Genomic DNA, 27389 nt, shown 5'->3' on the forward strand with positions numbered 1-27389 from the left:
TGTCTTGCTACTGAGTGTTAAATCTTAAATGTTGTGCTTTCTTAATATCTACATACCATACATTACAGCATGTATTACACTCTCAGTGCAAATAACAATGTGTTTCAGAGAGCACCATTTTGGTGGTGCAGTATCATTGGCCACATATCCATTACTAAATGATCAGCTGACCAGTTTAACATGGGTAGATCCCTGCTAACCTTCAGCACTATCTGCTGATGACACAAGGATTGTTTGGATTCAGCCCTCTGCCTTCTCCTCAGGGCTCTCCCTCACTCAGTGTGCTCATCCCACTGACAGGGGGGATTATTACATTTTTTTTAACCTGCTTTTGAATGTGCCGGCTTGTGTTTTCCCCCTTTCTGTGTAATACCAGGGTAAGATCTGTTTGTTCTTTTTTTTTCTTTAGGGGATTAACTGGATTAACCAGCAGCTGCAGGCGTTGTTTTGCTTATTTTGTCTTTTATTTCTACTCTGAGAAGTTGGGCACAGCTCATTTAGAGTAGCATTGGACCGAGTGGGAGCTGATCATCACTGAGCTGAAAGAGGGAGAAGACAGGAAGGTTTAGGAGAAGAGGAGCAAGAAGGAACCATGGGTGTGCAAAAGGGAGATGTGGAAAAGTTCCTCCAGGGGAATCCTGCGTTTGCTAAACAGTACTTTGCCAAGAAGATGAGCCCTGCCTCTGTATCGAAGGCGTCAGGACTCCCAGAGAACCAGATCGACTTCAGTCAGTTTGAGGAGCTCAGTCAGGTAAATGAAATGATTTCTCTCTTTGATACTGGTAGGAAAGAGAAAGTAGAGACAGACAGATTTACATAGACTTATGGATATCCAGTATAACCTTTGGCAAACTTCTGTATTCTTTATGAGGGACCCAATCTTCTCTACTGAAAGTAAAATCTCTTTTTCAAGGTTGAGGAAAGCCGAATCATGTATGACCTGATCAAAGACATGCAGGAGAACATCAACATGGAAAAGGTGGTCTTCAAGATCCTGAAGAGAATCAGCGCTCTCATCCACGCTGACCGGTGCAGCCTGTTCATGTACCGGCAGCGGAACGGCATCGGAGAGCTCGCAACAAGGCTCTTCAACGTCAGCACAAAGGCAGAGTTTGACGACTGCGTGGTGCCACCGGACTCTGAGATCGTCTATCCGCTGGACATGGGAATAGTTGGCAATGTGGCCCTGACCAAGAAGACTGTTAATGTGAAAGATGTTAAAGAGGTAAGGTGGGAAAATGTGCCAGTGAACTCTAAACCTAAGCTTGGGATGATGGAGCCCTGTGAGAATAAAGTGCAGATGTTATGCGGTCACAGTGTAATTAATGATAGCACCAGCAGATGGCACCACAGCCTCCAGTTTTCAAATCCTGCACATAGTGACTTTAACTAATTAATTAATATTTATCTTTTTAACAATTAAATATTAATTTCACAGCAATTTGCAGTTTTTGAACGTCACTATAGCTCATAACAATAGAGAGTGCCCGGGAATCTTTCAGCATCTTTTCTTTAATCTAAATTTATGAGTAAATTCAACTTGTTATACATTTTTGTATCAATTTGATGGTGTTTTAATGATAATCAAAACTCAGGACAACTGGGGTGTTTTTAAAGAATATGCTGGCCAATGTTCTTCTCCCCATTGACATAGATGTAGGTCATGGCTAAAAACAGCATTTCAGTGATTGACAAGTGTTGATAGTTCACATTTGGAAAAGGCAATACAGCAAAAACAAAAGACACAGAGGAACCATCAAATTATATTTCATTGGGAGTGAGTGAAAACATTTTTGACCTTTAAACAAAGGCATACAATGATGCAGCCTGTGGAGATGTGTTGTGCCATAAAAAATAAATAATATTTATGGGTGTTATTATATAAAACTGATCAGATGCTATGTTTTGATTTTAGTCAGTGGCATGTTCTTGATAAATCTTTGTTTTCATGAATTTCAATAGGCTTACACTTCATAACCAGTGTCTGCTGGTTGTAGACAACTAAAATAAGCGCTAATTAACATATATCTATACTTGACCAAGTGAGGGTGCAAATCCCCTTGTCAGACATAATCCATTTATTTCCAGATCCCATCAGCTTCTGCTCTAGCTGTGGATTAGACGCCTCTGACATTTAGTCAGCAGTCAGCAGGAATCTAAAACAGATCAAAACTAGTTTACTTCACACTGCCTCAATACAGAGTGCCCACAGTATACAGTATAGTATTTATAAAAAACACAAAAAAGCCAGTCATAACTCAGACATCACTCATGCATATACAGAGTATAGATTACATTTTTGGGAAGCCTAAGTAACTATAAGTAACCGATGTATACTACAACAACTGAGAGTACATAAAATGTTAACTAAATTAGAAATAAATTACATTTTAGACCAGACTTTACTAGCACTGAAAACAGAAACAGAGTATGTGTGTGCACTAGTTGCAAACAGCCTTCAACATGGGCTAAAAACATCATATTTTCTCTCTTTTAGAACCAGTACTTCAGCTCATTTGTCGACGAACTCACAGACTACGAGACCAGGAACGTTCTGGCTACACCCATTCTCAACGGTAAAGACATGGTGGCAGTGATCATGGCTCTGAACAAGACCACAGGACCACATTTCACTGCTGAGGATGAAGACGTGAGTCCCAACCACATGTGAACCAACGAGCAAAGCACACACAGTCAGAGCACTTATAAAAGGTGTCACTACAGCCGGGAGGGAATTCCCTTCGAGCCTGCTCAGTAGATTATGAAGGTGTTTACGAGCTGGAGTGGAGTGTGTTCAGTATACGTCAGGTTATTAATCTGTCACTTATACAGGGATGTCATCCCAAGTAAGAATAAACTGAGCTTTAAAATGGAAATAAGCCTGAGGTTAAGACAGGACAGTCATGGACTTGAACCCACAGCAGATTAATGACATAACTAGACAGGCAAAATCAAACAAAAAATGTTACCTGAATAACAGCAGCAGGAATCAAGCTATTTCCAGTAGCATTCCTATAACACATACTTCAGCCAGAAAGGTAGACTATAAATAAATACTATTTTTAATTTATGTTTTCAGTATCATTATTACCTTTAAATCAATACTTAACAACATGGCTGGAATAATGGCCTTTTATCAGACATGAGTCACAAAGCTCATTTGTATCTTTACTCTTTTTCCTGTAAGCACATTATTTTTCTTTTCCTTTTATTATTATTATTATCTTTTCATTGACTGATCCAAATTATTGGGGCAGCATTTGTTTTAACACCTTATCATATAATGTCTTCATCAGATTACACTGTATACCATATAATCACACATTACCCCATTTTATTTTGTGTCATGATGTACCATTTGTGTTATTAAGTTTTTTTTTTTTTTTCTGTGCCATATCACTCAACTTTATGTTTCTTTCTTTCTTTTGTCTCATTTGTCCTTTCAGCTTTTTATAAAGTATCTGAAAATTGCCTCTTTGAACTTGAAGATCTACCATCTGAGTTACCTCCACAGCTGTGAGACACGTAAAGGACAGGTAAAGGACATTAACCTGGAACTTAGCCAACCGTTTACTACATCTACTACATTTACACTGTGTGTTATGTTTCCCAGCTGCTGCTGTGGTCTGCCAACAAGGTATTTGAAGAGCTGACAGACATTGAGCGACAGTTTCACAAAGCCTTGTACACAGTCCGAGCCTACCTCAACTGTGACCGCTACTCTGTTGGTTTACTTGACATGACAAAGGAAAAGGTACTTCACCTGCATTTTTATCTTTGCCTGTAATATCCCACATTTTGTATTGCCATGAAGTTTCTGACTTTGTTTCTCTGTATTTTTTGTGTCTGTCTACTCTCAGGAGTTCTTTGACATCTGGCCTGTGTTGATGGGAGAGCAGCCACCTTACTCTGGCCCTGTAACTCCTGATGGCAGGGTACATTATTTAGTTTAATTTATCAAACATTGTTTGGAGCACTCTGTTGGTAGAAGATATCTACATACTTGATGTTGCCCTTGGTCTTTTTTCTTCTCTAATCTCTGTGTTTTATTCCTTCTCCAGGAGGTAATTTTCTACAAAGTGATTGATTATATATTACATGGAAAAGAAGACATCAAAGTAATACCGTGAGTACAGATGTTTTCACTTTCAAGTTTGCCTCAGTCTGCATATTTATTAGCAGCACAGGTGATGGATTGAAATGACAACTTGTCTATTCATCATACAGCAATCCAACTCCAGATCACTGGGCCTTGAGCAGCGGCCTGCCAACTTATGTTGCTGAGAGTGGTTTTGTAAGTTTTCTTTTAATATTGTATAAATTAAAACAAGCTATTGAATCAGTTAAGACCAAATTTTATTTTTTATGCACTCTTCCCCTTGATCAATCTGTTGTTTTCCTGCTCTTTAGATCTGTAACATTATGAATGCAGCTTCTGATGAGACGTTCCAATTTCAGGTAAGAGACTTACAAAGGCCAAATACTAGAGAAGGAGGTAAAAAATGATTTTCCAAACTTTTCTAGAGTCTGTGGCTCTTATAGAGGTTCATAAAAGATCACATTCTCATTTTTCATTCCATTGTTGCAGACTGAGCCACTTGACAGCAGTGGTTGGACCATAAAAAATGTTCTCTCGCTGCCAATTGTCAACAAAAAAGAAGAGATAGTAGGTGTCGCCACCTTTTACAACAGAAAAGACGGAAAGCCTTTTGATGATCACGATGAGAATCTCATGGAGGTAATAGTTTTTTACAATCTGTGTATAGTTCTATGCTATACAATTGAAGCTCTATATCTGTATTTGACTGTGGACCATCCTCTCCTGATAGATACAATACATAATGTGCTGATCCTGTTTTTCTGTGGTTGATTTCCCTGTTCCTCAGGCTTTGACCCAGTTCCTGGGCTGGTCAGTTTTGAACACGGACACTTATGACAAAATGAACAAGCTCGAGAATCGGAAGGACATTGCTCAGGACATGGTGCTCTACCATGTTAAATGTCGGGATGATGAGATTCAGAATATCTTGGTCAGTACTTTAACCCTTTTAAATTTTAGCTTCATCAACAATCCTAATAACTGCATTTGATTAAAAGACCTTATTTCAAATTCAAACTTGTATTCAGTATGACTGCTCAAGCATACACCCTCAATGGTTTTCTTGTCTCTTCCAGAACACCAGAGAGGTCTATGACCTTGAGCCCAGAGACTGTGAAGAGGATGAGCTCCTAGCTATCCTGGTAATACTAAAACTTGACTGTAATTTAATGTCTACCGTGGGCCTTAAGTAGCATTTAATCTTTACAACAGAACACAAGTGTGTGGGAGTGCCAGTGCCATGAATGTGCTCTGTGCTGTTTTATCTTACTCTGCTTTCTCTTCATTGTAGAAAAAAGACCTACCTCCACTGATTAAGAAGTTTGAGATCTACGAGTTCCACTTTTCGGATTTTAACTGCACAGAGATGGAGTTGGTGAAGTGCGGGATCCAGATGTACTATGAGGTTGGGGTGGTCAAGAAGTTCCAGGTCCCTCAAGAGGTGATCTAGACACACAAATAAACACATACATACAAGCATTACATCCTCACATTGTATGCAACAATCCCCAGGCATTACATTGTGTATGACTGACTGGTTCTCTTCTCTTTTCCTTTCAGGTGTTGGTTCGGTTCATGTACTCAGTCAGTAAAGGCTACAGGCGAATCACCTACCACAACTGGCGTCATGGCTTCAACGTGGGACAGACCATGTTTACGCTATTAACGGTATTATTTTGTGCATTATTTTAGCCTCAATTTGCAAAAGAAACTGTTTAAATTCCTACATATCCTACATACATGCACTGTACTGTGTTCTGGACTTTTCTTTACTGGACGACTTTGTGTGTGTTTCTGTGTGCTCAGACGGGAATGCTGAAGCGATACTACACTGACTTGGAGGTAATGGCCATGATAACTGCAGGCTTCCTGCATGATATCGATCACAGAGGGACAAACAACTTGTACCAAGTCAAGTAAGTGCAGCCCCCATGTAAAACAGTTGTGATTGCACAAAAATCAAACTGCTGTGTCTGAGCACTGTTTAAGAGCTTTTTTTTCTTAAAGGGTTTTTAAAATGTCTCATAGTTTTGTTTTTAAACCTTTTCTAATGCATCTTAATTCTTTCAACAGCATGACAATGCACTGATAATGCAGCTTTGACACCAATAGAATAAGGTTTGAGGTTCATTGTAATAGATGTCTTTACAGGCAGATTTTATTCAGTTGTGACTAAAATCAGTTGCTACCTGGAAGAAAAAATACTTAAAATGTCAACACTTGAAACGGATGGCAACTGTTGTTTAGCTCATCTTTAATCCTGCTGATTTCTGCGGAATTTGATTCACACCAACAGATCCGGTAACCCTCTGGCCAAGTTGCACGGCTCCTCCATCCTGGAACGACACCATCTAGAGTTTGGAAAGTTCCTCTTGTCTGACGAGGTGAGAATGAAGAGGCAGTCTCGTACATTACTGAAACCTCTTCCTAGGCATGTCCCCCGGTCACTAAGTCTGACTGATGCCTGCCTCTCTCCTTTCACCCCACCTGCAGTCACTGAATATCTACCAGAACCTCAACAGGCGACAAGTCGACCATGTCATTCATCTCATGGACATTGCCATCATCGCCACTGACCTGGCTCTTTATTTCAAGTCAGTACAGTCTCTCATTTACTCACTCTGCCTACTTGTTTATTGCTTCATTTTGCCTTCATGCCTACACAGTAAAGTGACACCTGTGAAAAAGGTCCTCTCCTTGTACCTTGCTAGGAAAAGAACCATGTTCCAGAAGATTGTGGACCTTTCACACACATATGAGGATGAAAAGAAGTGGGTAGATTTCATGTCGCTAGAAACAACCAGGAAAGAGATCGTCATGTGAGTACAGCGAACATACACAAAGTTCTTATTTCCTTGACATTTCCCTGATTCTTCAAAATCTCTCTTTTCCACTTCAGGGCTATGATGATGACAGCCTGTGACTTGTCTGCTATCACCAAGCCTTGGGAGGTACAGAGCAAGGTGAGGAACACAAAAAAATTAATAAATCAGAGATTCACTGAGTGTTTCTGAGAGTCTTCTCTGAAGATAGCTGTGTTTGCATCTTTCAGGTTGCCTTGTCTGTAGCAGCAGAGTTTTGGGAGCAGGGTGATCTGGAGAGGACAGTACTGGAACAGCAACCCATTGTGAGTTTACAAACTGTTGGAATAAATATGTGTATCTGTATGAAAATGTGCACATTAATGTCAGTAAATAACTGTGTAGGCTGCAATTAAGTTTTCATTATCCAATAATCTGCCAAATATTTTCTTGATCAATTATTTGGTCTATTAAATGTCAGAAAATAGTATAAATATCCATCACATGTCCTAAGAGTCCTTAGTGATGTCATTCAATGTCTTGTACTAATACTTCAAAAACCTATAGGAAATCTATGGGATATTGCAGCTTATGTTCATTGTTTTATATTCATTTCTTTGCTTAATTATGTGGTATTTTTGTTGTTGTGCTGCAAATTAGTAGAGTTGTAAATTAGTAGCTTCAGATTGTGGCCTGAGCCTTATCAACATATCCAGTAGCAAGGAGTATGGACAGAGTGATACATTTTTTTGTGGGTCTGTAAAGACAGAACCCAGTACATTTGTGTCATAGTATCTTCAACCAGCATACAGCTACACAAATACCAAGTTTTGATTAAGTCCTAGTGACTCTACCATTTTGGGCAATGATTCACTCAAGAATGTGAACCTCTTTGTAACGTGTTGGGAGAAAATGGTTTATGTCAGATATTGACAAAAAAATTCAAGATGGTGCTTAATTTCCTCCTCCCTTGCTCGTTTGAATGCTGCCAGTGGTAGCTGAAAGTTGTATTGCAATGGTACAGATGTAGACGCACTTTACAAAGCTACAAAGCCAGAAGCAAGTTCTACTACTCCCAATCACTTCAGCAGTAGCAGTTATCACTGATTTAACAGTTTTTGTTCCTCCCACCAGCCCATGATGGACAGGACCAAGGCAGCTGAGCTTCCAAAGCTACAATGTGGTTTCATTGACTTTGTCTGCACGTTTGTCTACAAGGTAATGTTTCACATTGACAGCAACAAATTTTTTTTTTTTTTTTTTTTTTTTTTTTTTAGTTTATCTAATGTTAATCATTAGTTAATGTGTTTCTGGGAGGTACCTGGTCCATTTTAAAAGGTGGCCCTGAAAAAATAAGGGCCAATACATTATGTAGTTCCCACTAACAGTGTTTTATTGTTTCTGACCCTTTTCTGTTCAGGAGTTCTCTCGCTTCCACCCACAAATCCAGCCCATGCTTGATGGCATCCTCAATAACAGGAAGGAGTGGAATGCTAAAAAAGAGGAGTATGAAGCTAAACTCAAAGCTTTAGAGGAGGAGAAGGCTGCTAAAGAGGCGGCTACAGGCAATAAAGGTGCAGTAATTCTATGGAATAATTACACAGCTACAATGAATTGCTGGAAAGCTGTGTATCCATTTTGTTATTAGTTTGTTATTAATTGACCGCAGCACAAAAACATTTAACTTTAATTCCAAGATGTTCTTGCTTCCTGATTTACAAATATATCATTTCTTCTTCTTCTTCTTCCCCCACCAGCTCCTGCAAACAATTCCGGTGGTGGAGGCTCTGGCTCCAAGACCTGCTCGATATGCTAGAGGATCAAAAAGCTGTGCAAATGATTGGAGTGCATATGGACGAGATCATAACAGACTGACTTCAGAGTTACCTTCAGAATCACAGCCAGTCAGTGAGTCTCACTGCCAAGGGCAAAAAATAAAAAATAAAAATGCAATGATGTCAGGAAGATGGATACATGAAAGAATGCAAAGCCCCAGAGTATTTCTTAAGAAATACTGGTTCATATGAAAAAAGAAAAAGCCGAACAAGGAGAGACAATCAATGTTTTATCTTGAAGGGACACTAACCAGGTGAGCTTAAAAATTAAAGACATTTCAAAAATAAAAAAGAATTCAAAATGCAGCAGAAATATAAACTGCTAGTCATGAGTACTGCTTCTATGTAACACTTGCTTACATGTAAGACAAAAGTACCCATCCCTGTCTTAATATTATTTGTGTTTATATATGAATCAACAGCCAAGGTGATTTTTGAATCTCTGGTTTTCATTCATCCTCATACTGTACAGTGAATGTTCTATACAAGTAATTATTTGCTGCTAAGTCCAAATCACTGTAGATTGTATATCATGTTTGGAGCAATGCTTTCAAACATACTGTATATTGTACATTACTGCAATAATCATTTAGTGTTTCAGAATGTAAATTTAGATAATGGGTAGATAGAAATATTATTGAACAGTTGTACATATATTCCACTATTCCAGAATGAGAATTTCATTTTCACTTCTTCCAGTCACTAAACATTTACAAATGAGAGTTTGTTTACCTTGTCTGCAGAGAGCCAAAGATGGTAGATGATGAGTTCAGGGCTGCTGCAGGAAAAGATGCATATTTGTGAAGACTATATGGCATAGGAATATAACTTTACTGCCTGCAAACAAGCCTGTAGTTGCTTACTCATGATGCCTTCTTACTGTACATATATATGAGAGAGTAGCTGAGAATGTTACCATGTTTCGTGAATATAAATTTACAAATGTCTTAACAAAATAGAGGACAGTGAAACCCAGTTACTACTCTGGAAATGAGTTGGTCCCAGATAAGATTAATGTTATTATGAAGTTAAGAATTAAGTTTTGAAGCATTAAACAGTAGCTGGAGAAACTTTCTTTCTCCAGCTGCTACATGAAGTTCATACTCTTTGAACCCTAATGGGATTCTTTAAAAAGAGCAGCCAGAATGCACCACCTGAGGACTAACTCCACCTCTGAGGCCATCGTAACATTCATAATATGTAACAATGATGTGTTCTCATGTGAGAGGAAACTAAATACAAATATGGAGGAAAATGCAAACTTCACACAAAAAAGGATCAGGTCAGAGACCTGAGCTGTTTGACACAGCACAAGGGAGTAACTCAACTTCTTGTAAAAACATGTACATATTTCCTCCCTCGCTGTAAATATATAATTAAAAAAATATTTTTCTAGTTAAAATGTAGATGCTCATTTTTTAATCAGGAAGTTAGAGATATTTGCAAGCACTGGCAAAATGAGTCAAGTAATTTTGTTTTCCCGTTTATTGAACTGTTATTACGCTTGCCTCATTTCTCTGATGTACAAGTATTCCACATGTTAAAAAAGCTTGGGTGTATCAGAGATAACCAACTTGTATTAGGCAATACATGTATCTAATATGCTGCGGACATATCCAATATAATTTTTAAATAGACTTTATTTACCTTGGTCGGTATTTTAAAGCTTGCCTCTTCCTGTGCTCCACATGTACGATAATGACCCAAATAAAGCAAATGTATTTTTATGAGATATCTGAGTGAATTAATCATCTGTGATGGTTCAATAACTCACTATTCACTGACTCAGTCCGGAATTGACTCCTATAAAATATATATGACCTTAACGTTCTAAAAATAAAGATATATCTTGTTTTAGTCCCCTGCAGCAACTTGAAATGTAGTCATCTCTGATTGGGATTTTCTTAGCCATCACAATAATAATGCTATACTGCAGTGCATGTACTATATACAGTAATGCTACACTGCAGTGCAGAGTTCATAATGAAGGTTACAACATTACACAACACAAAAGCGTATTGAGGGAACACTTCTGTCCACACTGCACTTTCTACAACTGGTCCCTGACCCCAATCCTTGGATTGCAGCTAAACTAGGCTAGGATTACAACCATGCTCTTTCCCCAGGCTCATCTCCTACTGAAGGACAGGTGTACACACACACACAGACACACACACACACACACACACACACACACACACACAAAATGTGTGTTCTATAGTTGTTTGTTCTTTGCACTGCAAGCAACAAAAAAAAAAAAATATTTAGGTGATATTAAATGGTTTAATGTTTATTTTTTTCATTTTATGATAAAGAAAATAAGTAACACATGACCCCTTGTTACATGAAAAATTATTTCTGTTTTTATTGAGGTTGAAACATCACTCAGGTCCAGATATTGTTCATTTCAGGATGGTTTCTGAATTTGCTAAAGGGAAGAGAGAACAAGAGGGAAAATATGTAAATAAGACATTATTTGACAGACGGGGTGTAGATTCAGGAACAAAGAGAGGGTGTGTGTGTATTACCTTCAGACAGTTGTTTGTAGATACGCTCCTGCTCCTCTCTGGCCTTCTTCTCTGCCTCCTCAACCCTCCTCTCCTCCTCAGCAATGGGCTTTAAGTAGTCTGAACAAGAATAACACCACAGTAAGTCATGATTTCAAAACAAACAGTGAACATTTTTATTTTAGCTTGATGAAGTGTGAAAATGTCCTAATGACAGCTGTGTCATTGAGTATCATGTGCACACCTTACAGGTAGAAGTAAGTGGATTGATAATATACTTATAGATTAATATATGTTTTATAGATCAGAGCAGGTCTATGTTATCCACTCAATCCAAGCAGCTACACATCAATATCACACAATTAAATGTGAGTTACCCCATGAGAAAATATTACCAGTCATTTCAAAAATAAAATGAAAATGTTTAAGAATAGTGCAGTCCTGATGCACTGTCTTCTCCTTATTTTTTATGTTTGTTTAGTGATATGAGGACTATTCAATGGCTTGTAATGTATTTCTTTGGATGATAGCTTTTATTTTAAAAATGAGCTGGCTTTTGGTTATTCGCCAGAAAAACAAGATATAGGAAGTTCTCACAGTTTGTTGTGTGTTGCATTACAGCACTGCAACTTTAAAAGAGGCATTTTTCACAGGAGATATTTTGACCTGCCTCAGTAGAAAAGGCACAAGTGTTGCCAGTAACATTACTGAGTAACAGTGAGCCAACGTGTACAGTACAAGGACCGTGAAATCAAAGCAGCTTACCAGAATCCAGTCAACATTAATTTTATCATTTACCCTTGTGTTTTTCCTACTCTTACATGCCCACATATGCTATATGTTAAAGAATCTCATGATATGGGTGGATGTGTCTGTTCAGGGAACTGATTCCTTTGCAAAACTGCTCTAGAAGGTCAGACATTAACAGTAACACACTGACAACTTACCAAACCTCTGTTTGCCATAGAAGACACCAAGCAGCAGAGCAGACCACCTGGCCGTCTGAAATAAAAAAGATTAACACGTGTTACTTGGTAAATCAGCTATGAGTCATCAGCTACCTGCGTGAGCTGGGACTTGCCAGTAAGGTGAGATATAGATGGTTATGTTTTCTTTAACAGTGCAGAAGATTTCCACTGCGTCACTTCACTATAATGACTTTAAAAAATCTATAAAAAATGATTCCTGAGAGCGAGCAACATTTCTGATTTTTCTGCAGTTCTGATTTTAACTCAGGCTGTGGTCACCGTCTGAGAGACCACACTACGCCAGATAACTGAACACAAACCACTGTCAGTTAGCAGTGACTGGGGCGAAGTTCAGTTTTTCTTTGACCTTTCTGTCTGAGTGGTTTAACGCTGTGCAACTATATCCTGAAATGACACACTGGGTTTATTGTATCCCTACACTTTGTCATTATGATGACGAATTTCGCATCAGACAGACGTGGAGGATCCAGGTTTTACAGCTGTTTATGCGGAGTGCGATTCACCTGTAAAGGCTCTCAATGTCACCGCTAGCAAACACTAGCTAACATGCTAACCCAACAACTAACACTGACGACCAGATGGCCGATAAATGCTCATCTTGAGATGGCAGCTGGAGTTTTATTTTACTCTCTTTCCTCTAGACGTACAAATTCATATTTATAAAGATCTCCAGGTCAAATAATGAGTATCATTACCTTGATGAGCGGCGAAACTGCGACTGGAGGAACCATGGTGAAGCGAGGGAGTGACTTCCGGCCAGAGCGGAAGTATTTTTTTTTCTTCTTCTTTTTTTGTCAAAAGCAGTGTAGCTAGAATCTCCCTTGTACCATTAGCTATACTGTCTATCCTTTGGGGGTCCCGGTGTAAATTTTACACCACTAAACTTTTAAATTTAATTTAAAAATTTTCTTTCGTCTCTCTCTCTCTCTTTTCAACCTGCAAACTAAGGACCGAGGAAACAGAAAACTTTACGAGGTAATGATACTTACACAGCTGGCAAATAAATGTGTAATTAGCTAAATTAAGGGAAAACTAAATATGTAGTCATAATTATCTATTTAGTTAGAATATTGTGGTGAAAATACTGAAAAAAACTGAATTAATTCACCATGTCATGTTCATGTCACTAATTTAGTCAATGTTTTCTGCTTCCAGTCTAGAGGATGAATTGTAATATGGCTCACACCTCACCTGTGGCATCGCCTCTCCTGTGTCATTTTGGTGGAAACAAGTAAGTTTTAAATAAGTATACTTCGGACGATATGCCAAACATTGTCATTCAGTACAGCCTTTGATCTGATCTATTTTGTACTATGTAAAGCTGACAGCAATCCCAATCTTGGTCTGGTTTGCTTTTGTTGTATTTCCTAATGGCTGCCACTAGATGTTACTGCTTCCCCTCTTGCACAAAAAAAGGGTGGTCATTTGCTGATTTCTTGACTTGGAAAAAGTCAGTCAAGAAAGTTCTCATTTAGCCGAGTATGCATCACACACCTGCACACATATCAAGTTTCCAGGCATCATGTAACACTTTATTTTGCATGTTGGGGATAGACGTGCTTAACTAATGTGTCCCATCATAGCAGATAGAACAAAAAAGAGGTGTTAAGACAAATCAAAAACACTCCTTTTTTTTGGAAATTTGTTTGTATAACATAACTTTATGTACTGTATGTCAAAATCACTTTGGCACTAAAAGATTTGTTAAGTCTACATGTTGAAACCTGAGACAAAGAAACCAGAGTTATGATCAGTATCATATCATGGACAATTGACAGCAAAATAGCATGTAATGTTTCAAGTTTTCAAACTTTCATTTAAACATGCTACTGTTCTTGTAATATTGCAAAAAGTCAAAGGCAGTGGAAGAGAGGAAAAAAAAACAGACAAAAATATAAAAACAGAAATAATGCAAATACTGTTAATCCAACAAATTCAACAAGTTCCCAATTTTCTGAGATGTTGCAAGTACCACAACCACATAGAAAAGTTGTGTTTTTTTGGTCTCTGAATTGCTGCCCACATGGCCAATTTATTTTCAGTAATTCAAATATTAATTAATAAATAATGAAGTGAAAATGAAATGACAATTCAGTCTGATTATCAACTCAAAGCAACTCCCAGTGATAAACATAATAAATAACATGAACAATATCAGTGTAAAACAGTAAACTCAGTGTAGGATGTTTCTCAATCGTTGTCATAGATGCAATCTGAAAGAAAAAATAATATTGATAAAAAATTATACAAATATTTTACTGTGCAGAAATCTGTTCATTTATAATAAAGATGACCTGAACCTACCATCTCCAATGTCATCGTAGATATCAGCATCACTGTAAACAAAAACAAAACGATCAGTACAGACAGCATGTTGTTAGTCTGTGTGTGTATGACTGTGTGAATGTTTGTGGTACTTACTCCATAACAATGTGGCTGGTTGACACATAACCAACTGTTAGAAACAGAAATAAAGAGTTTACACATGGATGATATAGGTTTAGAAGTGAAAAAAATGAAAAAGCAGCAGTGTGGAAACCCTACATGTACTCATTCATTATCTTTGTGGTATCAAACACAAACAAACAAACAGCAGATACTCACACTTGCCCTCCTCATTCCGACAGATCAGTTTGTTGTCCGTGTCTTTGACAATGACGTCAAGCATCTCCCCTGCTTTGATTGGCAGCTCTTTCCCACTCCACTTCTTATTAGTAAGTGTGTGGACGATGGTCACCTGGTATAGCACCTGAATCTCGCCATCATACTGAAAGAGATTGAGCATGATGTTCTCAATTTTTAAGTTTGTGACTTTGAATAGCACGTTAGGTCTATAAATATATGGAAAACAAAAATCAATTTAAGGGTTTAAGTTTAACTTTGTCACACTAATATTCCAATGAAATCAATAAATTCACATTAGGAGGTTTTTCAGTAGGTATGATCCTAGCAGTGGTTAGAGGACTAGATTGATAAGCATGCTTAAAAACATAATAGAGAGACAGACTTTAAACTTTTTCCTGAAGTCCTTCTCCTCTTTCTCAAACTTTTTCTGTTTCTTTGGATCCATCTCCTCAGTCTTGCTTTTGCCTTTTAGGATTGAAAAGCTGTACCGAAAGAAAATAAGTGAGAAGACAAAACCAAAATGGTAAAAACTTCAGTAAAATATATTCCTGAATCTAAATGGACGGACATTATTATGTTCTGAGACTGATGTAATTGTACCTGCTGGGAGGCGGTAAAGACACATTTTGAGAGTCAACATCATCGTATATCTCCTCATCAATTGCTCCTCCTGACTGATCTGTGGTAATATGTGGAAAAAGTCAATGACGTTAAATTACAACATGCACCTGACATTATCATTCATTCAAAGGCAGACTACAAATAACAAAAAATAGATTGTCAGTTGTAAAGAATATACAGAGGAAGTGTGGGGAACTTTACACCAGTAGTTTATGCTCAGATGCATATTAAAGCCATAAATAAAATTAGACCAGTACAAACGTTAATTGTTAGACATTAGTAATTTGTCAAGGGCGTGCTCTTTAACGTGACACTATGGGACTTTTGCTGAATACCAGTCACTGTAGCCACATGCTACAATGACAGTGTAATGGTGAATATTAAAATGTAATGTAACAGAAACATAAGAGAAAGAGAGTCATAGAGTCAAAGTGACTCAGTAATTGTAATTTTACAACAATATCTATCTAAACTTTGTTAACATTAGCAAACACGAGTCTATGAGCTCGTGGTCGTACAAAACTGAATTAGGCCAAAGCTGTAAAACTTGTTTGTGTATGGCCAAATGTGGACCTTGCTCAAGAGTACCTTTCAAACCAGCACATCTCTACTTTCAATTTAGACGTCCAAAGCAATGCCAAAGAAGGAAGAATATTAAGAGACAAGTATCTTTTTTCATCAAATATCCACATAAAACATGGTAGTATAATTACAGTGAGTGATACCTGAATTCCCCTCTGCAGTAAACTGACTGGGTGGAGGCACTCTGGCACAAAAGACAAAAAGAAATATATTAAAATGTTACATAATTTATATCAAAATATTATCAATTAATAGTAGATTAATATTATTCAAAGCAAATTAATAATAGTATCCACGAATTACAATACATTATTTGAATTAGTATATTTGTTAAACATGCTTTTGACAGTGTTAGCAGATGATGCCTTGATTTTCTGATTATGTCAACAGTCAAGTTAAAGGTCAGTTAAAGGCATGCAAATAACTTGAGAGGATTAGTAAAATCACAGATAATCAATGACACTATAATCACGGAAACACCCAGACTGGTCATGCAATTTGTAAATTAGTGTCCTTCAGTGTTATTCAGACAGAGGTGAAGTTGTTGATCTGATGCTGATCTGCTGAGAAAAATCAACATTCAAAGGCGACTTCGTCCAAGGGGAACTGCTCAGCTGTTAAAAGGAGAGTTATGCCTGAAAGATTAGGGACAACAGTGGACAGAAGATCTGTGATCAGTCTTACTACTTAGTGTATTTTACACTTTAGAGCTGGCAGGACGTCTGTTCCGGTCAAACATCCGCAGGAAGTTAAGTGGCTTCGAAAGAGAAGACCTGGTGTCCAGGGGACTAGAGATTCGACCAAGGATGAAAAAACTTGCATTTCTTTTTCTGTGTCATTTTTGAATCTCTATGGTGTACTTTTTTCCTTTTAGCTTCAAAGGTTTATGTAGATTCTACTGCTGGAACAGTTATTCTACCCATTACTTGTGTATCAGTAAATTGGTTCCCACCTGACTTCCAGGTTTGGATCAACAACATCATCATATATTTCTCCTCCCTCTCCTGGTAGTGGAGGTAGGACAACTACAAAAGACAAAAATATATTTTAATTGGTGACATATTTTCTTGCAGTAAAACAACCTAGACATGAATTACATGCACAGCTTATGAAGCAATATAATGAAATTAATGATATTATTGTAAGATTATAAGCATACCTCCTGGTCCTTTAATCCCACTGTAGAGAGAGAAGAATTGGTAATATAGATATTAAAGACTAGCTAAGAGTGGTACTAATTCAGCTTTTAAATCTGCTGGTAATGGTGCAGTTAAATTGAACTTGTTAAATTAGTTCAGCTCAAGGGAGTAGTTCAACATTTTGGGAAATATGCAGTATATCAAACTGACAGAAGTTGTCAATAACAATAGTGAAATTTTAACAACAAATGTCATGACAAATGACATTTTTACAAAAGTGCAACTAACAGATGTGGAGTTAGAGTATATAATTTCACATTCCTGGTACCTGTTATCTGAAGAGACGACATCAATGTCATCGTAGACCTCAGGCTCGTATGCCTGCTGAGGCTGACGATTCTTTAGGGTGTTAAAGTCAATTTCCACTGAAGTGGTCTTTACATAACCAACTGTTGGAAACAAAGAGCAGAATGAAATATTGATTTAAGTGTTTTATCCTGTCTTTCCAGTTGGGGCTACAGGGATGTCAAGGCAGACAAGACAGAAGACAGGTGGAAGATAATAAGCCGAGGTAAAGATGTTGGAAATGAGACAAAGGAGGGATAAATAGGTGAACGTACTGGATCCATCCTGCGTCCGTCCCAACCATTTGCCCTCCGGGTTGCCCTGCACACGGATGATGTCCAAAGGATCTCCCTGCTTCAGACCAAGGTCAGTTTTACTGCTTTTGCAGTCCACACAAGCCTTCCCCTGGTGGATGACCTCTAGGGGGCCAACCAACTAACACACACAAGCAACACACAAACAAAATGTGAAAGTGTACACAGAAAAAACCCTGTAAAATATGACATTTATTTGTGACATGGTTTTAAGAGCAGAGAGGTGTATTCTTTTTATACGGTTAGCTTAGTTTAGCTTAGCTTAGCATGAAGACTGGGAACAGGGGAGCTCCTGTCTCGCTCCACTCACTTTGAATTTCTTTCTGGCATCTTGTTCCTTCTTCTCACGTTCTTTCTGCTCCTTCTTCTCAGCCTCCAGTCGTTTTTTCTCCTCCTTCTCATCTTTCTCTCTCTTCTTTTCTTGTTTTTGTTCAGCCGCTTCCCTTTTGAAAGAGAGAGAGAGAGAGAGCATTGAGGTTGAGGTTGCACTTGCAAGTGAGAGTATGGCTTACTTGGACGCTCATAAGATTACAAAATGAAAAAATTCAAATGCAGTACTAGCATAAAAGTAAATTAATTGATGTTTATTGATGTTTTTGTTAACGCCACATAGCATTTTAGCCTGTAAAGTTTATTCACAATAGATGTCATGAGACTTTTATAAAAAACTAAAACTTAAACTGTACTCAAAACAAAAAAAATTGACTGCATACCTGACCTTCCCTAAAACATTTTGGCGTGACAGAACAAACATAGCTGCTCATAAATGGAAGTTTATCTGTTTATCTACATCAGAGTGAGATTGAATAACTTCTTGTAGTATTGCAAAACAACCACCAGAGGGTTGTACTAGTAAAGTTAGAAACAGCTGTACTGGGACTGAGGCCAATACTGAAGTGACACATTTGTATACACATTTACAAAGTTAAAATCAGAGAAGAGCAAATCATGTTTTCAGCTAAGCAGAGACATGCAAAGTCCCTGATCAGACTCAAACATAAAAAATTAAACTGTCAAAGTTTTGATCTGGAACATTCTCTCACCATCGTTCATCAAGATCCTCATACATCTCTCCATCATCATCATCGATTTCCTCCTGAACAGGGAAGGCAGAAGTCAAAAACAGCAATGAAAACCTGGTATTAGTTCAGTGTGTGTCTGTCATACAATACATAGTGTACACCTCTGATCCACCTAGGCCCAAGTAAAAACATATTCATGGATATTCACAATAGTCTGCATTCTTAATTTTGCTGGGACTACTGAGGACATAAATGCACTAATCCTTACTTTTTTCATCTGATTCACATCATTTTTACTGTGTTCTGAGCTCAATCTAATATACACTTGGTCTATAAATACACTTTAACTTATTAAAGTGACACTAATTGACTGCACTTTTCTCTTCTCAGTTTACCTATAACTCACTATAGTGTCCGTATTCCACCAGGTTTATTAGTCATGTGTCTTTAAGTGCACACATCCTTGTCCTTTTCTGTGTTTGTGTGTGTGTGTGTGTGTCTGTACCTGCACACTGTGCTGTGCAGGCAAATCTATATTTATGTAAATGAAATTCAGCGTGTCTCACCTTTGCCTTCTGACTCGGGTGACCTGCAGAGAAACAATGAATCATGATTTTTTTCAGAACCGCAGCATGTAAAACAACAGTAATGTGTTCAGTTTCGTATGAATATAACCAAGCTAGACTGTCTAGACCACTAAGGAGAGGAACTACAGTTTTAGTCAGGTATCATATGCAAACAACCAAATTAACCACCACAAAGTTAGACATTGGTTGCAGTAAGACAGACCAGCATGATAATCAGTAATGATAAATATAGTTTTTTTTTATGTGTGTGATGGTCAGCATCACATAGTACTGTTCTGTCTTTCTGTGGTGCTAAAAACATCAGCGTCTTGCAGTGTGGTATTCGTGGTATTTGCGGCATTAATGCATTACATTTGATCAAATAGGACCATTACTTAACCTGTGGGTGGTGGAGGTGGAGGAGAGCTGGTCAGTTCATCAACATCATCATAGAAGTCCTCTTGCTGGACCCTGAAAAGCACAGTCAGAATTTACTTTTTGTTAACTGGAGTAGATTCATCCAGAAAGTATATACAGTATATATTTTCAGGTGTATTTGTGTTTGGGTACTTGCAGGAATGTGTCACTTACATGGATCCAGGGTGTCGTGGGGGCAGACTGGGGACTGCAGACTGAGGGGGTGGAGGAGGGGTTACATGGTTGCTGTGGTTACTGGTGTGAGAGGACTGAGGAGTAGGGATGATGGGTTTCTTAAATGTGCTGGGACCTGTAACAAAAACACATGATGGTAAAAAATGTTCCTTAAATGTAAGTGAAAGTACTCATTATGGAGAGAATGGCTCCTGTCAGTGTAACATCTTATATTATTGCATTATTATTATTATTATTATTGTATCAGTGTGTAAGCAACTTTTTACTGTTGTAGTTGGCTGACGTGGAACTAATAACTTAGTCTTGAGTAAAAGGCCAACTGTGAGTGACGCTCCCAGAATGCAAAACCAATAAAGTAGGCAATATATATGAAATTAAACCTTAAAACCTGACATGTGTTCATATAATAATTTAATATTTTTTCAGGCAAGTATTAAAATAAAGGATAGCATAATAATCATAATAAGGAACAAAGAGAGAGCACATTGTATAGAGAGCAACTTTTGTGAAAGTGGATTCATAGTTTGTGGAGCCATTGCCTTCTGTCTGCCTAGTACCCATTTTTATTATGAATACCATCCAACAGACATCCTTTACTTCTGACTCTGAAATAAATTCAGATCAGGTGTGTTTTCTAAAAACACAGCCTCTCACATGAAACTGTCCCTGCTTGCTAGAACTTACTTCCTCATGTGGTGAAACAAACTGAGCTGTCAGAGCGGAGAGCGAGGGGGAGGAGAAAGGAGAAACTGGACAGGGAACTTGGCTGGGGGAAATAGAGGAACCAAGAGTGTTTGTGACTTTGGTCTCTTATCTTGTGCTCTGAACATTTGTCTAGCTGCCTCTGTGTACCTTGCAACAATTTTGTATAGGATGTACAAAAGATGATATCAGATACTGCATAAACACATTGAAAATGGAAATAATAACTTATTTTTAATGCTGTGATACGAAACAAAGGTTGTTGGCTTTGCTGTTTGGTCAGATAACCCAAAGTAGACTCAACAACTGTAGGCTACACATTGCTAAAACCACACTGCGAATGTGTGAAGCAAGTCCTTTGTCACACTTCTGAAGTGTGTTCATAAAGTCTGTCCAAAAGTAGCTCCACTAGTGATAGAGAGGAAATGCACTTGACAGCCAAATAAGAGGAACCCCTTCTGTGTTTTTATCTTTTTTGTCACGAGACATGCAAACAGTTATCTACCTTGCAACATTCAATCCTCCTGATAGGAAGATCAGCTAAAATGCTGTGGCTTGTTTAATTGAAGTGATGCATTATATTTATTGCACACTGATTGGGAGAAGGGAAGCAAAACTATCACACCAAATACATGACAAATTATGTAAATGCGGTACCCTGCCTGTGGGGCCACATGTGTGACCCTACTGGTTGCCTGATGTTTCTCTTTGAAATGCTCCTTATCTGTCTTACCGTCTTACTTTTGCAAGAGAGACATGGGAACACATTACATATCCACATCATCACAGCAAGAGTTAGTGACCGTGACTGTAACTATGATTTTTAGAAATACATGAGTCCACATGTATACCCTGATGCAAGATATTTTGATGAGGAACAAACTCTAATCTCCCTGTACGTACACAAATTTCTACATGCTGTTTCCCCACAGTGCTAGGAATATAATTCTGGTGGAGACATCAGTCCCTTTACTTCCTTTTTTGCTATGGTTGAAAAAATAGCCAGGTCTAGGATGTTGACTATAAAAATACCTGAATTAGCATAAAAACCAATATGTTTGACTAGTGAGAAACTGTACAATGTAAACTCTCTCTCTTAACACCGTAGAAAGACAACATTGAGGACATGGTATCTGTGTCCTCAATAGCTAATGGCTGTAGCCCTGTTTAGTCACATAAGAAGTCACCACTAGTTGCATAGTCACAGTCACAGCAACTTTAGTGTCTTTAACTATGATAATGCAATATATTTTTTTTTCCATAGTTGAAACATCAGTTAGTTTGTAAATATTTGTTATATATTATATGTCTTAAATTTAAAGGTGGAAATACTTTTACTAATTCATAAGGCGGTGGTTTTGAATAGAATTTTATGATGCTGGGACTATTCTGGACTAGTCAGTAACAGAGCTCTTTACAGCCTGCACAAATGTAAGTGAGAACTTTCTGTTTAGTCTAAATGAAGAATGCATGCTTGAGCCTAACTGCAGACGTGTGATCACACATCTTTGATATGCTGCATGTTTAGGTTTAACTATTTTTGTGGTGCCTCTAACTAAACTTTAGTATACAAGCAACTTTTATTCTGTATGATAATAATTCTAGTAAGTGATATTCACTGACCAGATTGTGGTCATAATCATTCTATGTTCATTATATCAGAGGTGTCACTGTTAAATCAACAGAGCTGTAACTCCAAGTCAAACTTACCATCATCAGAGGCCTCAGCTGCTCTTTTAAAGTTCTCCAGGTTGACTTTGGGTGGTCGGTTAGGTTTAGCAGGCGCAGGACCCAAAGCCAAACTGTTGGGAAGGGGGTTACGCTTGGGGCCTGAAGTGGCATCACCGTTAACGCTGTTGGGCTTAGGAGAGGGTTTGGACGGCTTCTTCAAGCTAGGTTTTTTATTGGCTGGAGGTTTGGGAGGAGTGACTGAGTTAGTAGCAGTAAGAGGTGGTTTGGTGGCTCCACCGCTATCTGGCTGCTCGTTCTTGTCCTTGTTGAACATATTCTGAGCAGTCCTAAAATTAGAGGAGGCTGACTTAACGGTGGTATTTGTCAGAGGTGAGGGTTTGTTCACGGTGTCCGTGCTAGCTGCTGTCTGTTCTTCATTTTGCTGCCGTAATTTTATAATGCTGCTGCTTGGTTTTTGTTGTAAAGGAGGTATTTTGGGTGTGGAGCTGGTAGTTGATGTGACACCCCCACCGCTGTCTTCTTTTACCCAACTCGGCTTAGAGCCAACTGCTGGGGACGGTTTGAGAAAGGCAGGTTTGGAATCGGACAGGGTGGAGCTAAGGGGGGGCTTGTTGAAAGGTGGTCTCTGTCCAGGGCCTTTAGACTCAGGAGGCTGTGAAAGAGGTGGCTTCAAGGGTATCTGCTGTTTATTACCAATTGCGGGTTTGCTGGTGGTGTCATCTTGTGTGTTGCCAAACCTGCTAGCCAGGGCTTTAGTTTTGCTTGGCTCATGTGCCTCTGTGTCACTTTTAGTGGATACTGTATTTTTCAGGAAAGGTGGTTTAGGAGGAACATTTATTGCACTGCCCGAGAGGCTCTCCAAGACAGGTTTCTTTGTTGGTATGGCTGGGCCGGAGGAGAGGGTGGGATGCAGGGGTTGTTTGGGACGTCCAGTTGGTGTAGAGGACGTCTCATCAGTGCTCCACCCAGTCGATTGGAAGCGGGCCATGATGGCCTTTACATCTGACTTGTTTTCCTGGAGTGAATGTAAGAGGATCAGAGGTAGTGTTAATGACCAAAATACAAAACTTCAAACTGATTCAGAATTACACTGTAAAGAAGAAACTAAGTGAAAATAATATTGTGATGTGCTGTTCATGCTAGAATATGAAATGACTACAGAAAACATAAGTGCTAAAAACAGAAACTACTAGACAAAGCAAAAGAGGAATGAAAGATCCACACTTGCCTGACATAAAGGGTTCGCATAGGAACAGAAAGTTGCAAAACTTCAAAAATACCTTATTTCCTGCCAATACACTTCCCTCTCTTATTTCCGAACTTTTTATCCAATCAGGGAAATTCCTGCTTTCACTTTAGTTACTTTGATCTGTTTGTTTCACCCTTTTCCCGAGGCAAGTCACACACCACTCATACACACAAACCACATGAACCCTAATTAATCATTGTGACAAGGACAGGGCCAGCCATTGGTATCTGTGTGTGTATGTGTGTCACCATCACATTGTTATTAATTGTTAGGTCTTTACACCAAATTAGCCTCTGTCCTAAAATAAATTAATAAATGAATTAATTCTATCTTGGTCATTCTCTTTGGTTTTAACAGTAAGTAATAGACTGCATAAACTATGAGCTCCTCATAATACTTTTGTAAAGCATGACAAAATTCTCTTTCATCACTTAATAAGCATTTAGCAAATGAAATGCTCTTTCCTCTGATATGGAAACTGTTGTGTTTGTAGTTTCACGTGTATCTGGTTTAATTCACAAATTAAAATGTATAAATGAAAAGCAGATGTGGAATTTGAAAAGAGCATGTTTTCTGTGCAGATACATAAAATGAAATGACACTTATACAAATATATTCGCACATTACAATGTGCGAAAATATTTGCTAATGAGCAATTGTTGACTAACAGTGTTCATTGTAGGTGAAGGGTATATTAAGAACTTTATTACTTGTCAGACCAAGGTTGTATATACTTCCTGGCTTATCTTTGTTGTTAGTTAATTATGTACCATGTGCAAATGTCAAACTGTAGGTAAACAAAAGATACTTTTCTGGAGGTGGATAATCAGCAATATGTTTCTTTTGAGCTTGAAATAGCCTTAGAAACAAAATGGTTTATAGTGTATTGCAGTTTAATTATTTATCACACTGAAAAAATGATCATAGTGTTGCTTTGGCTATGATCGGCAATGATCAAATGTTAGGGGAGATGCATCACGAGCCACAAGCTGCACCCTAAATGTGCCCCAAAATAGCAGGTTTGGTCCGGTATCAGCACCTCAGGTGTTTGACAAAATGTCACAACAGAGTGATCAAATAGCAGCCACACCTATTTTAATGAGGCTGGTTTGACTGGAGTCAACGACACCATACCAGGAAGTGGAGATAAGGGCATGAGGACACACAGTCACTGCTATTCCCACAGCAGAGCAGTAAAAGCAAGGGGAAACTGTGCAACAGAAAGTACAGCAGTATGACACTAAATGGGAAGTTGAACCAGAATGAACATCAGATCTAATATATGTTGTACACAGTAAAACCCAGTTTGAAAATGATAAAAAAAAAAAAACAGTATTGCGTATGCCATATCATGCAAATGGCAGTTTTAAAAAAGAAGCTACCATGTGTGTTATTGTAATTAAGATATTTTCAGTATGCTGAGTGATGTTAAAACCAAGTCACGCTCATTTGTATAGTCTTATGCGGTCTACTGTTTAAGACAGGTTAAAAAAACTGATTTACATATAAATCAAGATTCTTATCTTTTACCAACCCCCTCTCCTAAAAATTATGTTTGTAGACACCTAATTGTTTTTGGCTTATATGTTTTGAAGGACATGCTGTTGCAATCTGCATTACATTCGCTGAAAATGTCCATAAAGTGCTCTTGTATTAGATGTTGTAGGAAATGATTGTGATTTTGGTTTCTAAAAGTAAAGTAAAGGTTGTAAAAGTAAAGATGTTTTATATTGTGTCACTTCAATATTTTGCCAGAATGATGATCTTTTTGGAACTTGTAAGTTGAGACACCCTGGACAGGTAGCCAGTCTTTGTACCTACTTACTGGGGCAAATCTATCTGCTCTGGAATTATGTGAATGGTAGACTGTGTCTTTGGAGCTCAAGAGATATATTTTGGGTGGAGTGACACTTAAAAGGTGGCAGTAACATTTTTCAGAGGTGGCATAACGAAGTGTGAAATGTGCCTGAATATGAAATTAGAGGAAAAGAAACAGAGGAAAGAAAGTTCCCTCATTGTGCTTCTGTTTTTTCACCAGCAGTAACCTAAAAATTACTCAATATGTCCTGTACCAGATAGTTGCAATTACTGCTTCTCTAAAGATTCTTGCAGTTGCAATTTTGTAAAAACCTACAGCTTCAGCCTACAATTCAACAACACCATTAACTACACATTTCAAAATAGCTATAAACATGAATCAGCACTTTGTAACATTACAACCTTCATGAATTTAGGATTAATGTAGTGCTTTAGTTATACCTGATAAACTGGCAACTGTGTGTATATTCTGGGTGTTAGTGCAAATGAAAATAAAAATGCCATTGTCTGCCGTCATTAAGCACAAGTACATTTAAAGCCTAATGACCTGCTGAGACAGGACAGAGAAAACTCTTCTGCAAAGAGGAACCACAATTTCTCTTTCCATTGTGTTGTAAAGAGGAGGCCAGAGTTGCCTTGCTCAATCTAGTTGACAAAAAAACAAAAAATATCTACCCTAATGGTGGCTACTTCTGTTTTTACACAATATGTATGAAGAAATGCAAAACATGCCTTGAAAATCGGACGCAAAACTATCTAATATAGCCCTATGGGTCTCAAATACTGTATTAGGATAAGTAAAAGCCCACAAATCACTAAAGTGACTTTGTTGTCCGAGTTCTGTTGAAGTCATGGTTACAATTAAAATATAACAGCTTCTCTACTCTAATCATGGTGTTGTCAGAATCATGTGTGCAAGTATGAATTGAAGTTTTTAAAAGAAATATTCATAATAACAAAGATAATAAGAAGTCTTCAAAAATGTCCGTTACAAAGATTTCCAGTAGCAGCTTTCTTTCACTGAATCTTTCCAGGGCATGATACAGTAATCCTAATATTTAGAAGGTGATTATTTTGAAATAGTTTTAGTTTGATTATTGAATTGTACTCACCATATTGAGGACAACAATCCCAGAGGTCTCTGCTATGTCCAAATGGTTAGTGGATAAACTGGTAGAGAGTGTTTGTTCAGTGTCTCTGTGTGAGTTTCTGCCTCTGTCGCTGAGAGAGAGTGATACTTAGACGCAGTGAATGACGAAGAGTGTGACAAAACATTGAGTGTGTGAGTCTGTGTTTGTATGTGGGAGGATGTATACTCCAGTTCTGTCGCTGAAATAAGCATATGTCTACAACTGACTACTTCCTCTCTTAGTAGTAGGTGTTTTGTGTGTGTGTGAGTCTCATAGCCTCTGTTATCTGTGTGCTTTGATCACATGGATTTGCCTATCCCTGGCAAACTCTCTGCAGTTTCCCTCTTGATGCTCACTCACTTTGTGTCAGGTCAACAGAAAAACTATGATAAGAGTTGTTTCTTAGCAACTGTATACGACGCTATAAGAATATTGTGGCAGTGATAATGTGACAATGCTAAAAGCTACAGCCAGAATGAGCAACAGCTGTGTGTACTGCATTACAATAAGACTAAGAATCTATAGCCATACTATCAGTTCTGTGGATGTACTTAAATAAATGCTAAATGCTAATGCTAGAATGCCAACATGCTAACAGTGACAATGTTAGCATGCTGATTTTTAACAGATATAATGTTTGCCATGTTCACCATCTTAGTTTAACATGTTAACATAATAACATTTACTAATTACCACCAAACATAAAATATAGCTGATGTTGAATTTCATTGGGAAGCATCA

At 38.0% G+C, this 27389-nt stretch overlaps 2 protein-coding genes across 4 annotated transcripts; one reads left to right on the plus strand and one right to left on the minus strand.

Annotated features, from left to right (window-relative positions):
- Positions 1-389: 389 nt before the first annotated feature.
- On the plus strand, positions 390-10086 carry pde6b (phosphodiesterase 6B, cGMP-specific, rod, beta). Its single transcript, XM_018670495.2, has 23 exons — positions 390-751; positions 914-1225; positions 2498-2650; positions 3447-3536; positions 3614-3754; positions 3861-3935; positions 4062-4126; positions 4228-4294; positions 4411-4458; positions 4589-4738; positions 4887-5030; positions 5176-5241; positions 5391-5540; positions 5660-5767; positions 5906-6015; positions 6396-6483; positions 6593-6693; positions 6811-6918; positions 6999-7062; positions 7152-7226; positions 8035-8118; positions 8321-8474; positions 8658-10086. Exons 1-23 carry the CDS (start codon positions 593-595, stop codon positions 8714-8716), a joined length of 2571 nt encoding a protein of 856 aa, XP_018526011.1. The 5' UTR covers positions 390-592; the 3' UTR covers positions 8717-10086.
- A 4052-nt stretch (positions 10087-14138) lies between these two features.
- Positions 14139-26856, minus strand: fybb (FYN binding protein b). Of its 3 annotated transcripts, XM_018670499.2 has the most exons (19): positions 26631-26854; positions 22470-23466; positions 20037-20172; positions 19846-19916; positions 19446-19468; positions 18901-18953; positions 18168-18300; positions 17819-17978; positions 17527-17647; positions 17219-17238; positions 17012-17084; positions 16761-16847; positions 16203-16243; positions 15457-15535; positions 15239-15338; positions 14836-14998; positions 14653-14686; positions 14536-14567; positions 14139-14444 (listed from the first exon to the last, which is right to left on the minus strand). In XM_018670499.2, exons 1-19 carry the CDS (start codon positions 26631-26633, stop codon positions 14422-14424), a joined length of 2349 nt encoding a protein of 782 aa, XP_018526015.1. In that variant the 5' UTR covers positions 26634-26854; the 3' UTR covers positions 14139-14421. The 3 variants fall into 3 exon arrangements, 2 of the variants coding, with proteins under 2 accessions (XP_018526015.1, XP_018526016.1); XM_018670500.2 differs by lacking the exon at positions 16761-16847 and having other exon boundaries at positions 26631-26852; XR_001960315.2 differs by lacking the exons at positions 14139-14444; positions 14536-14567; positions 14653-14686; positions 14836-14998; positions 15239-15338 and having other exon boundaries at positions 16744-16847; positions 26631-26856.
- Between the last annotated feature and the right edge of the window lie 533 nt (positions 26857-27389).

The sequence above is a fragment of the Lates calcarifer genome, linkage group LG9 (assembly GCF_001640805.2).
Source record: "Lates calcarifer isolate ASB-BC8 linkage group LG9, TLL_Latcal_v3, whole genome shotgun sequence".
Taxonomy (NCBI): domain Eukaryota; kingdom Metazoa; phylum Chordata; class Actinopteri; family Centropomidae; genus Lates; species Lates calcarifer.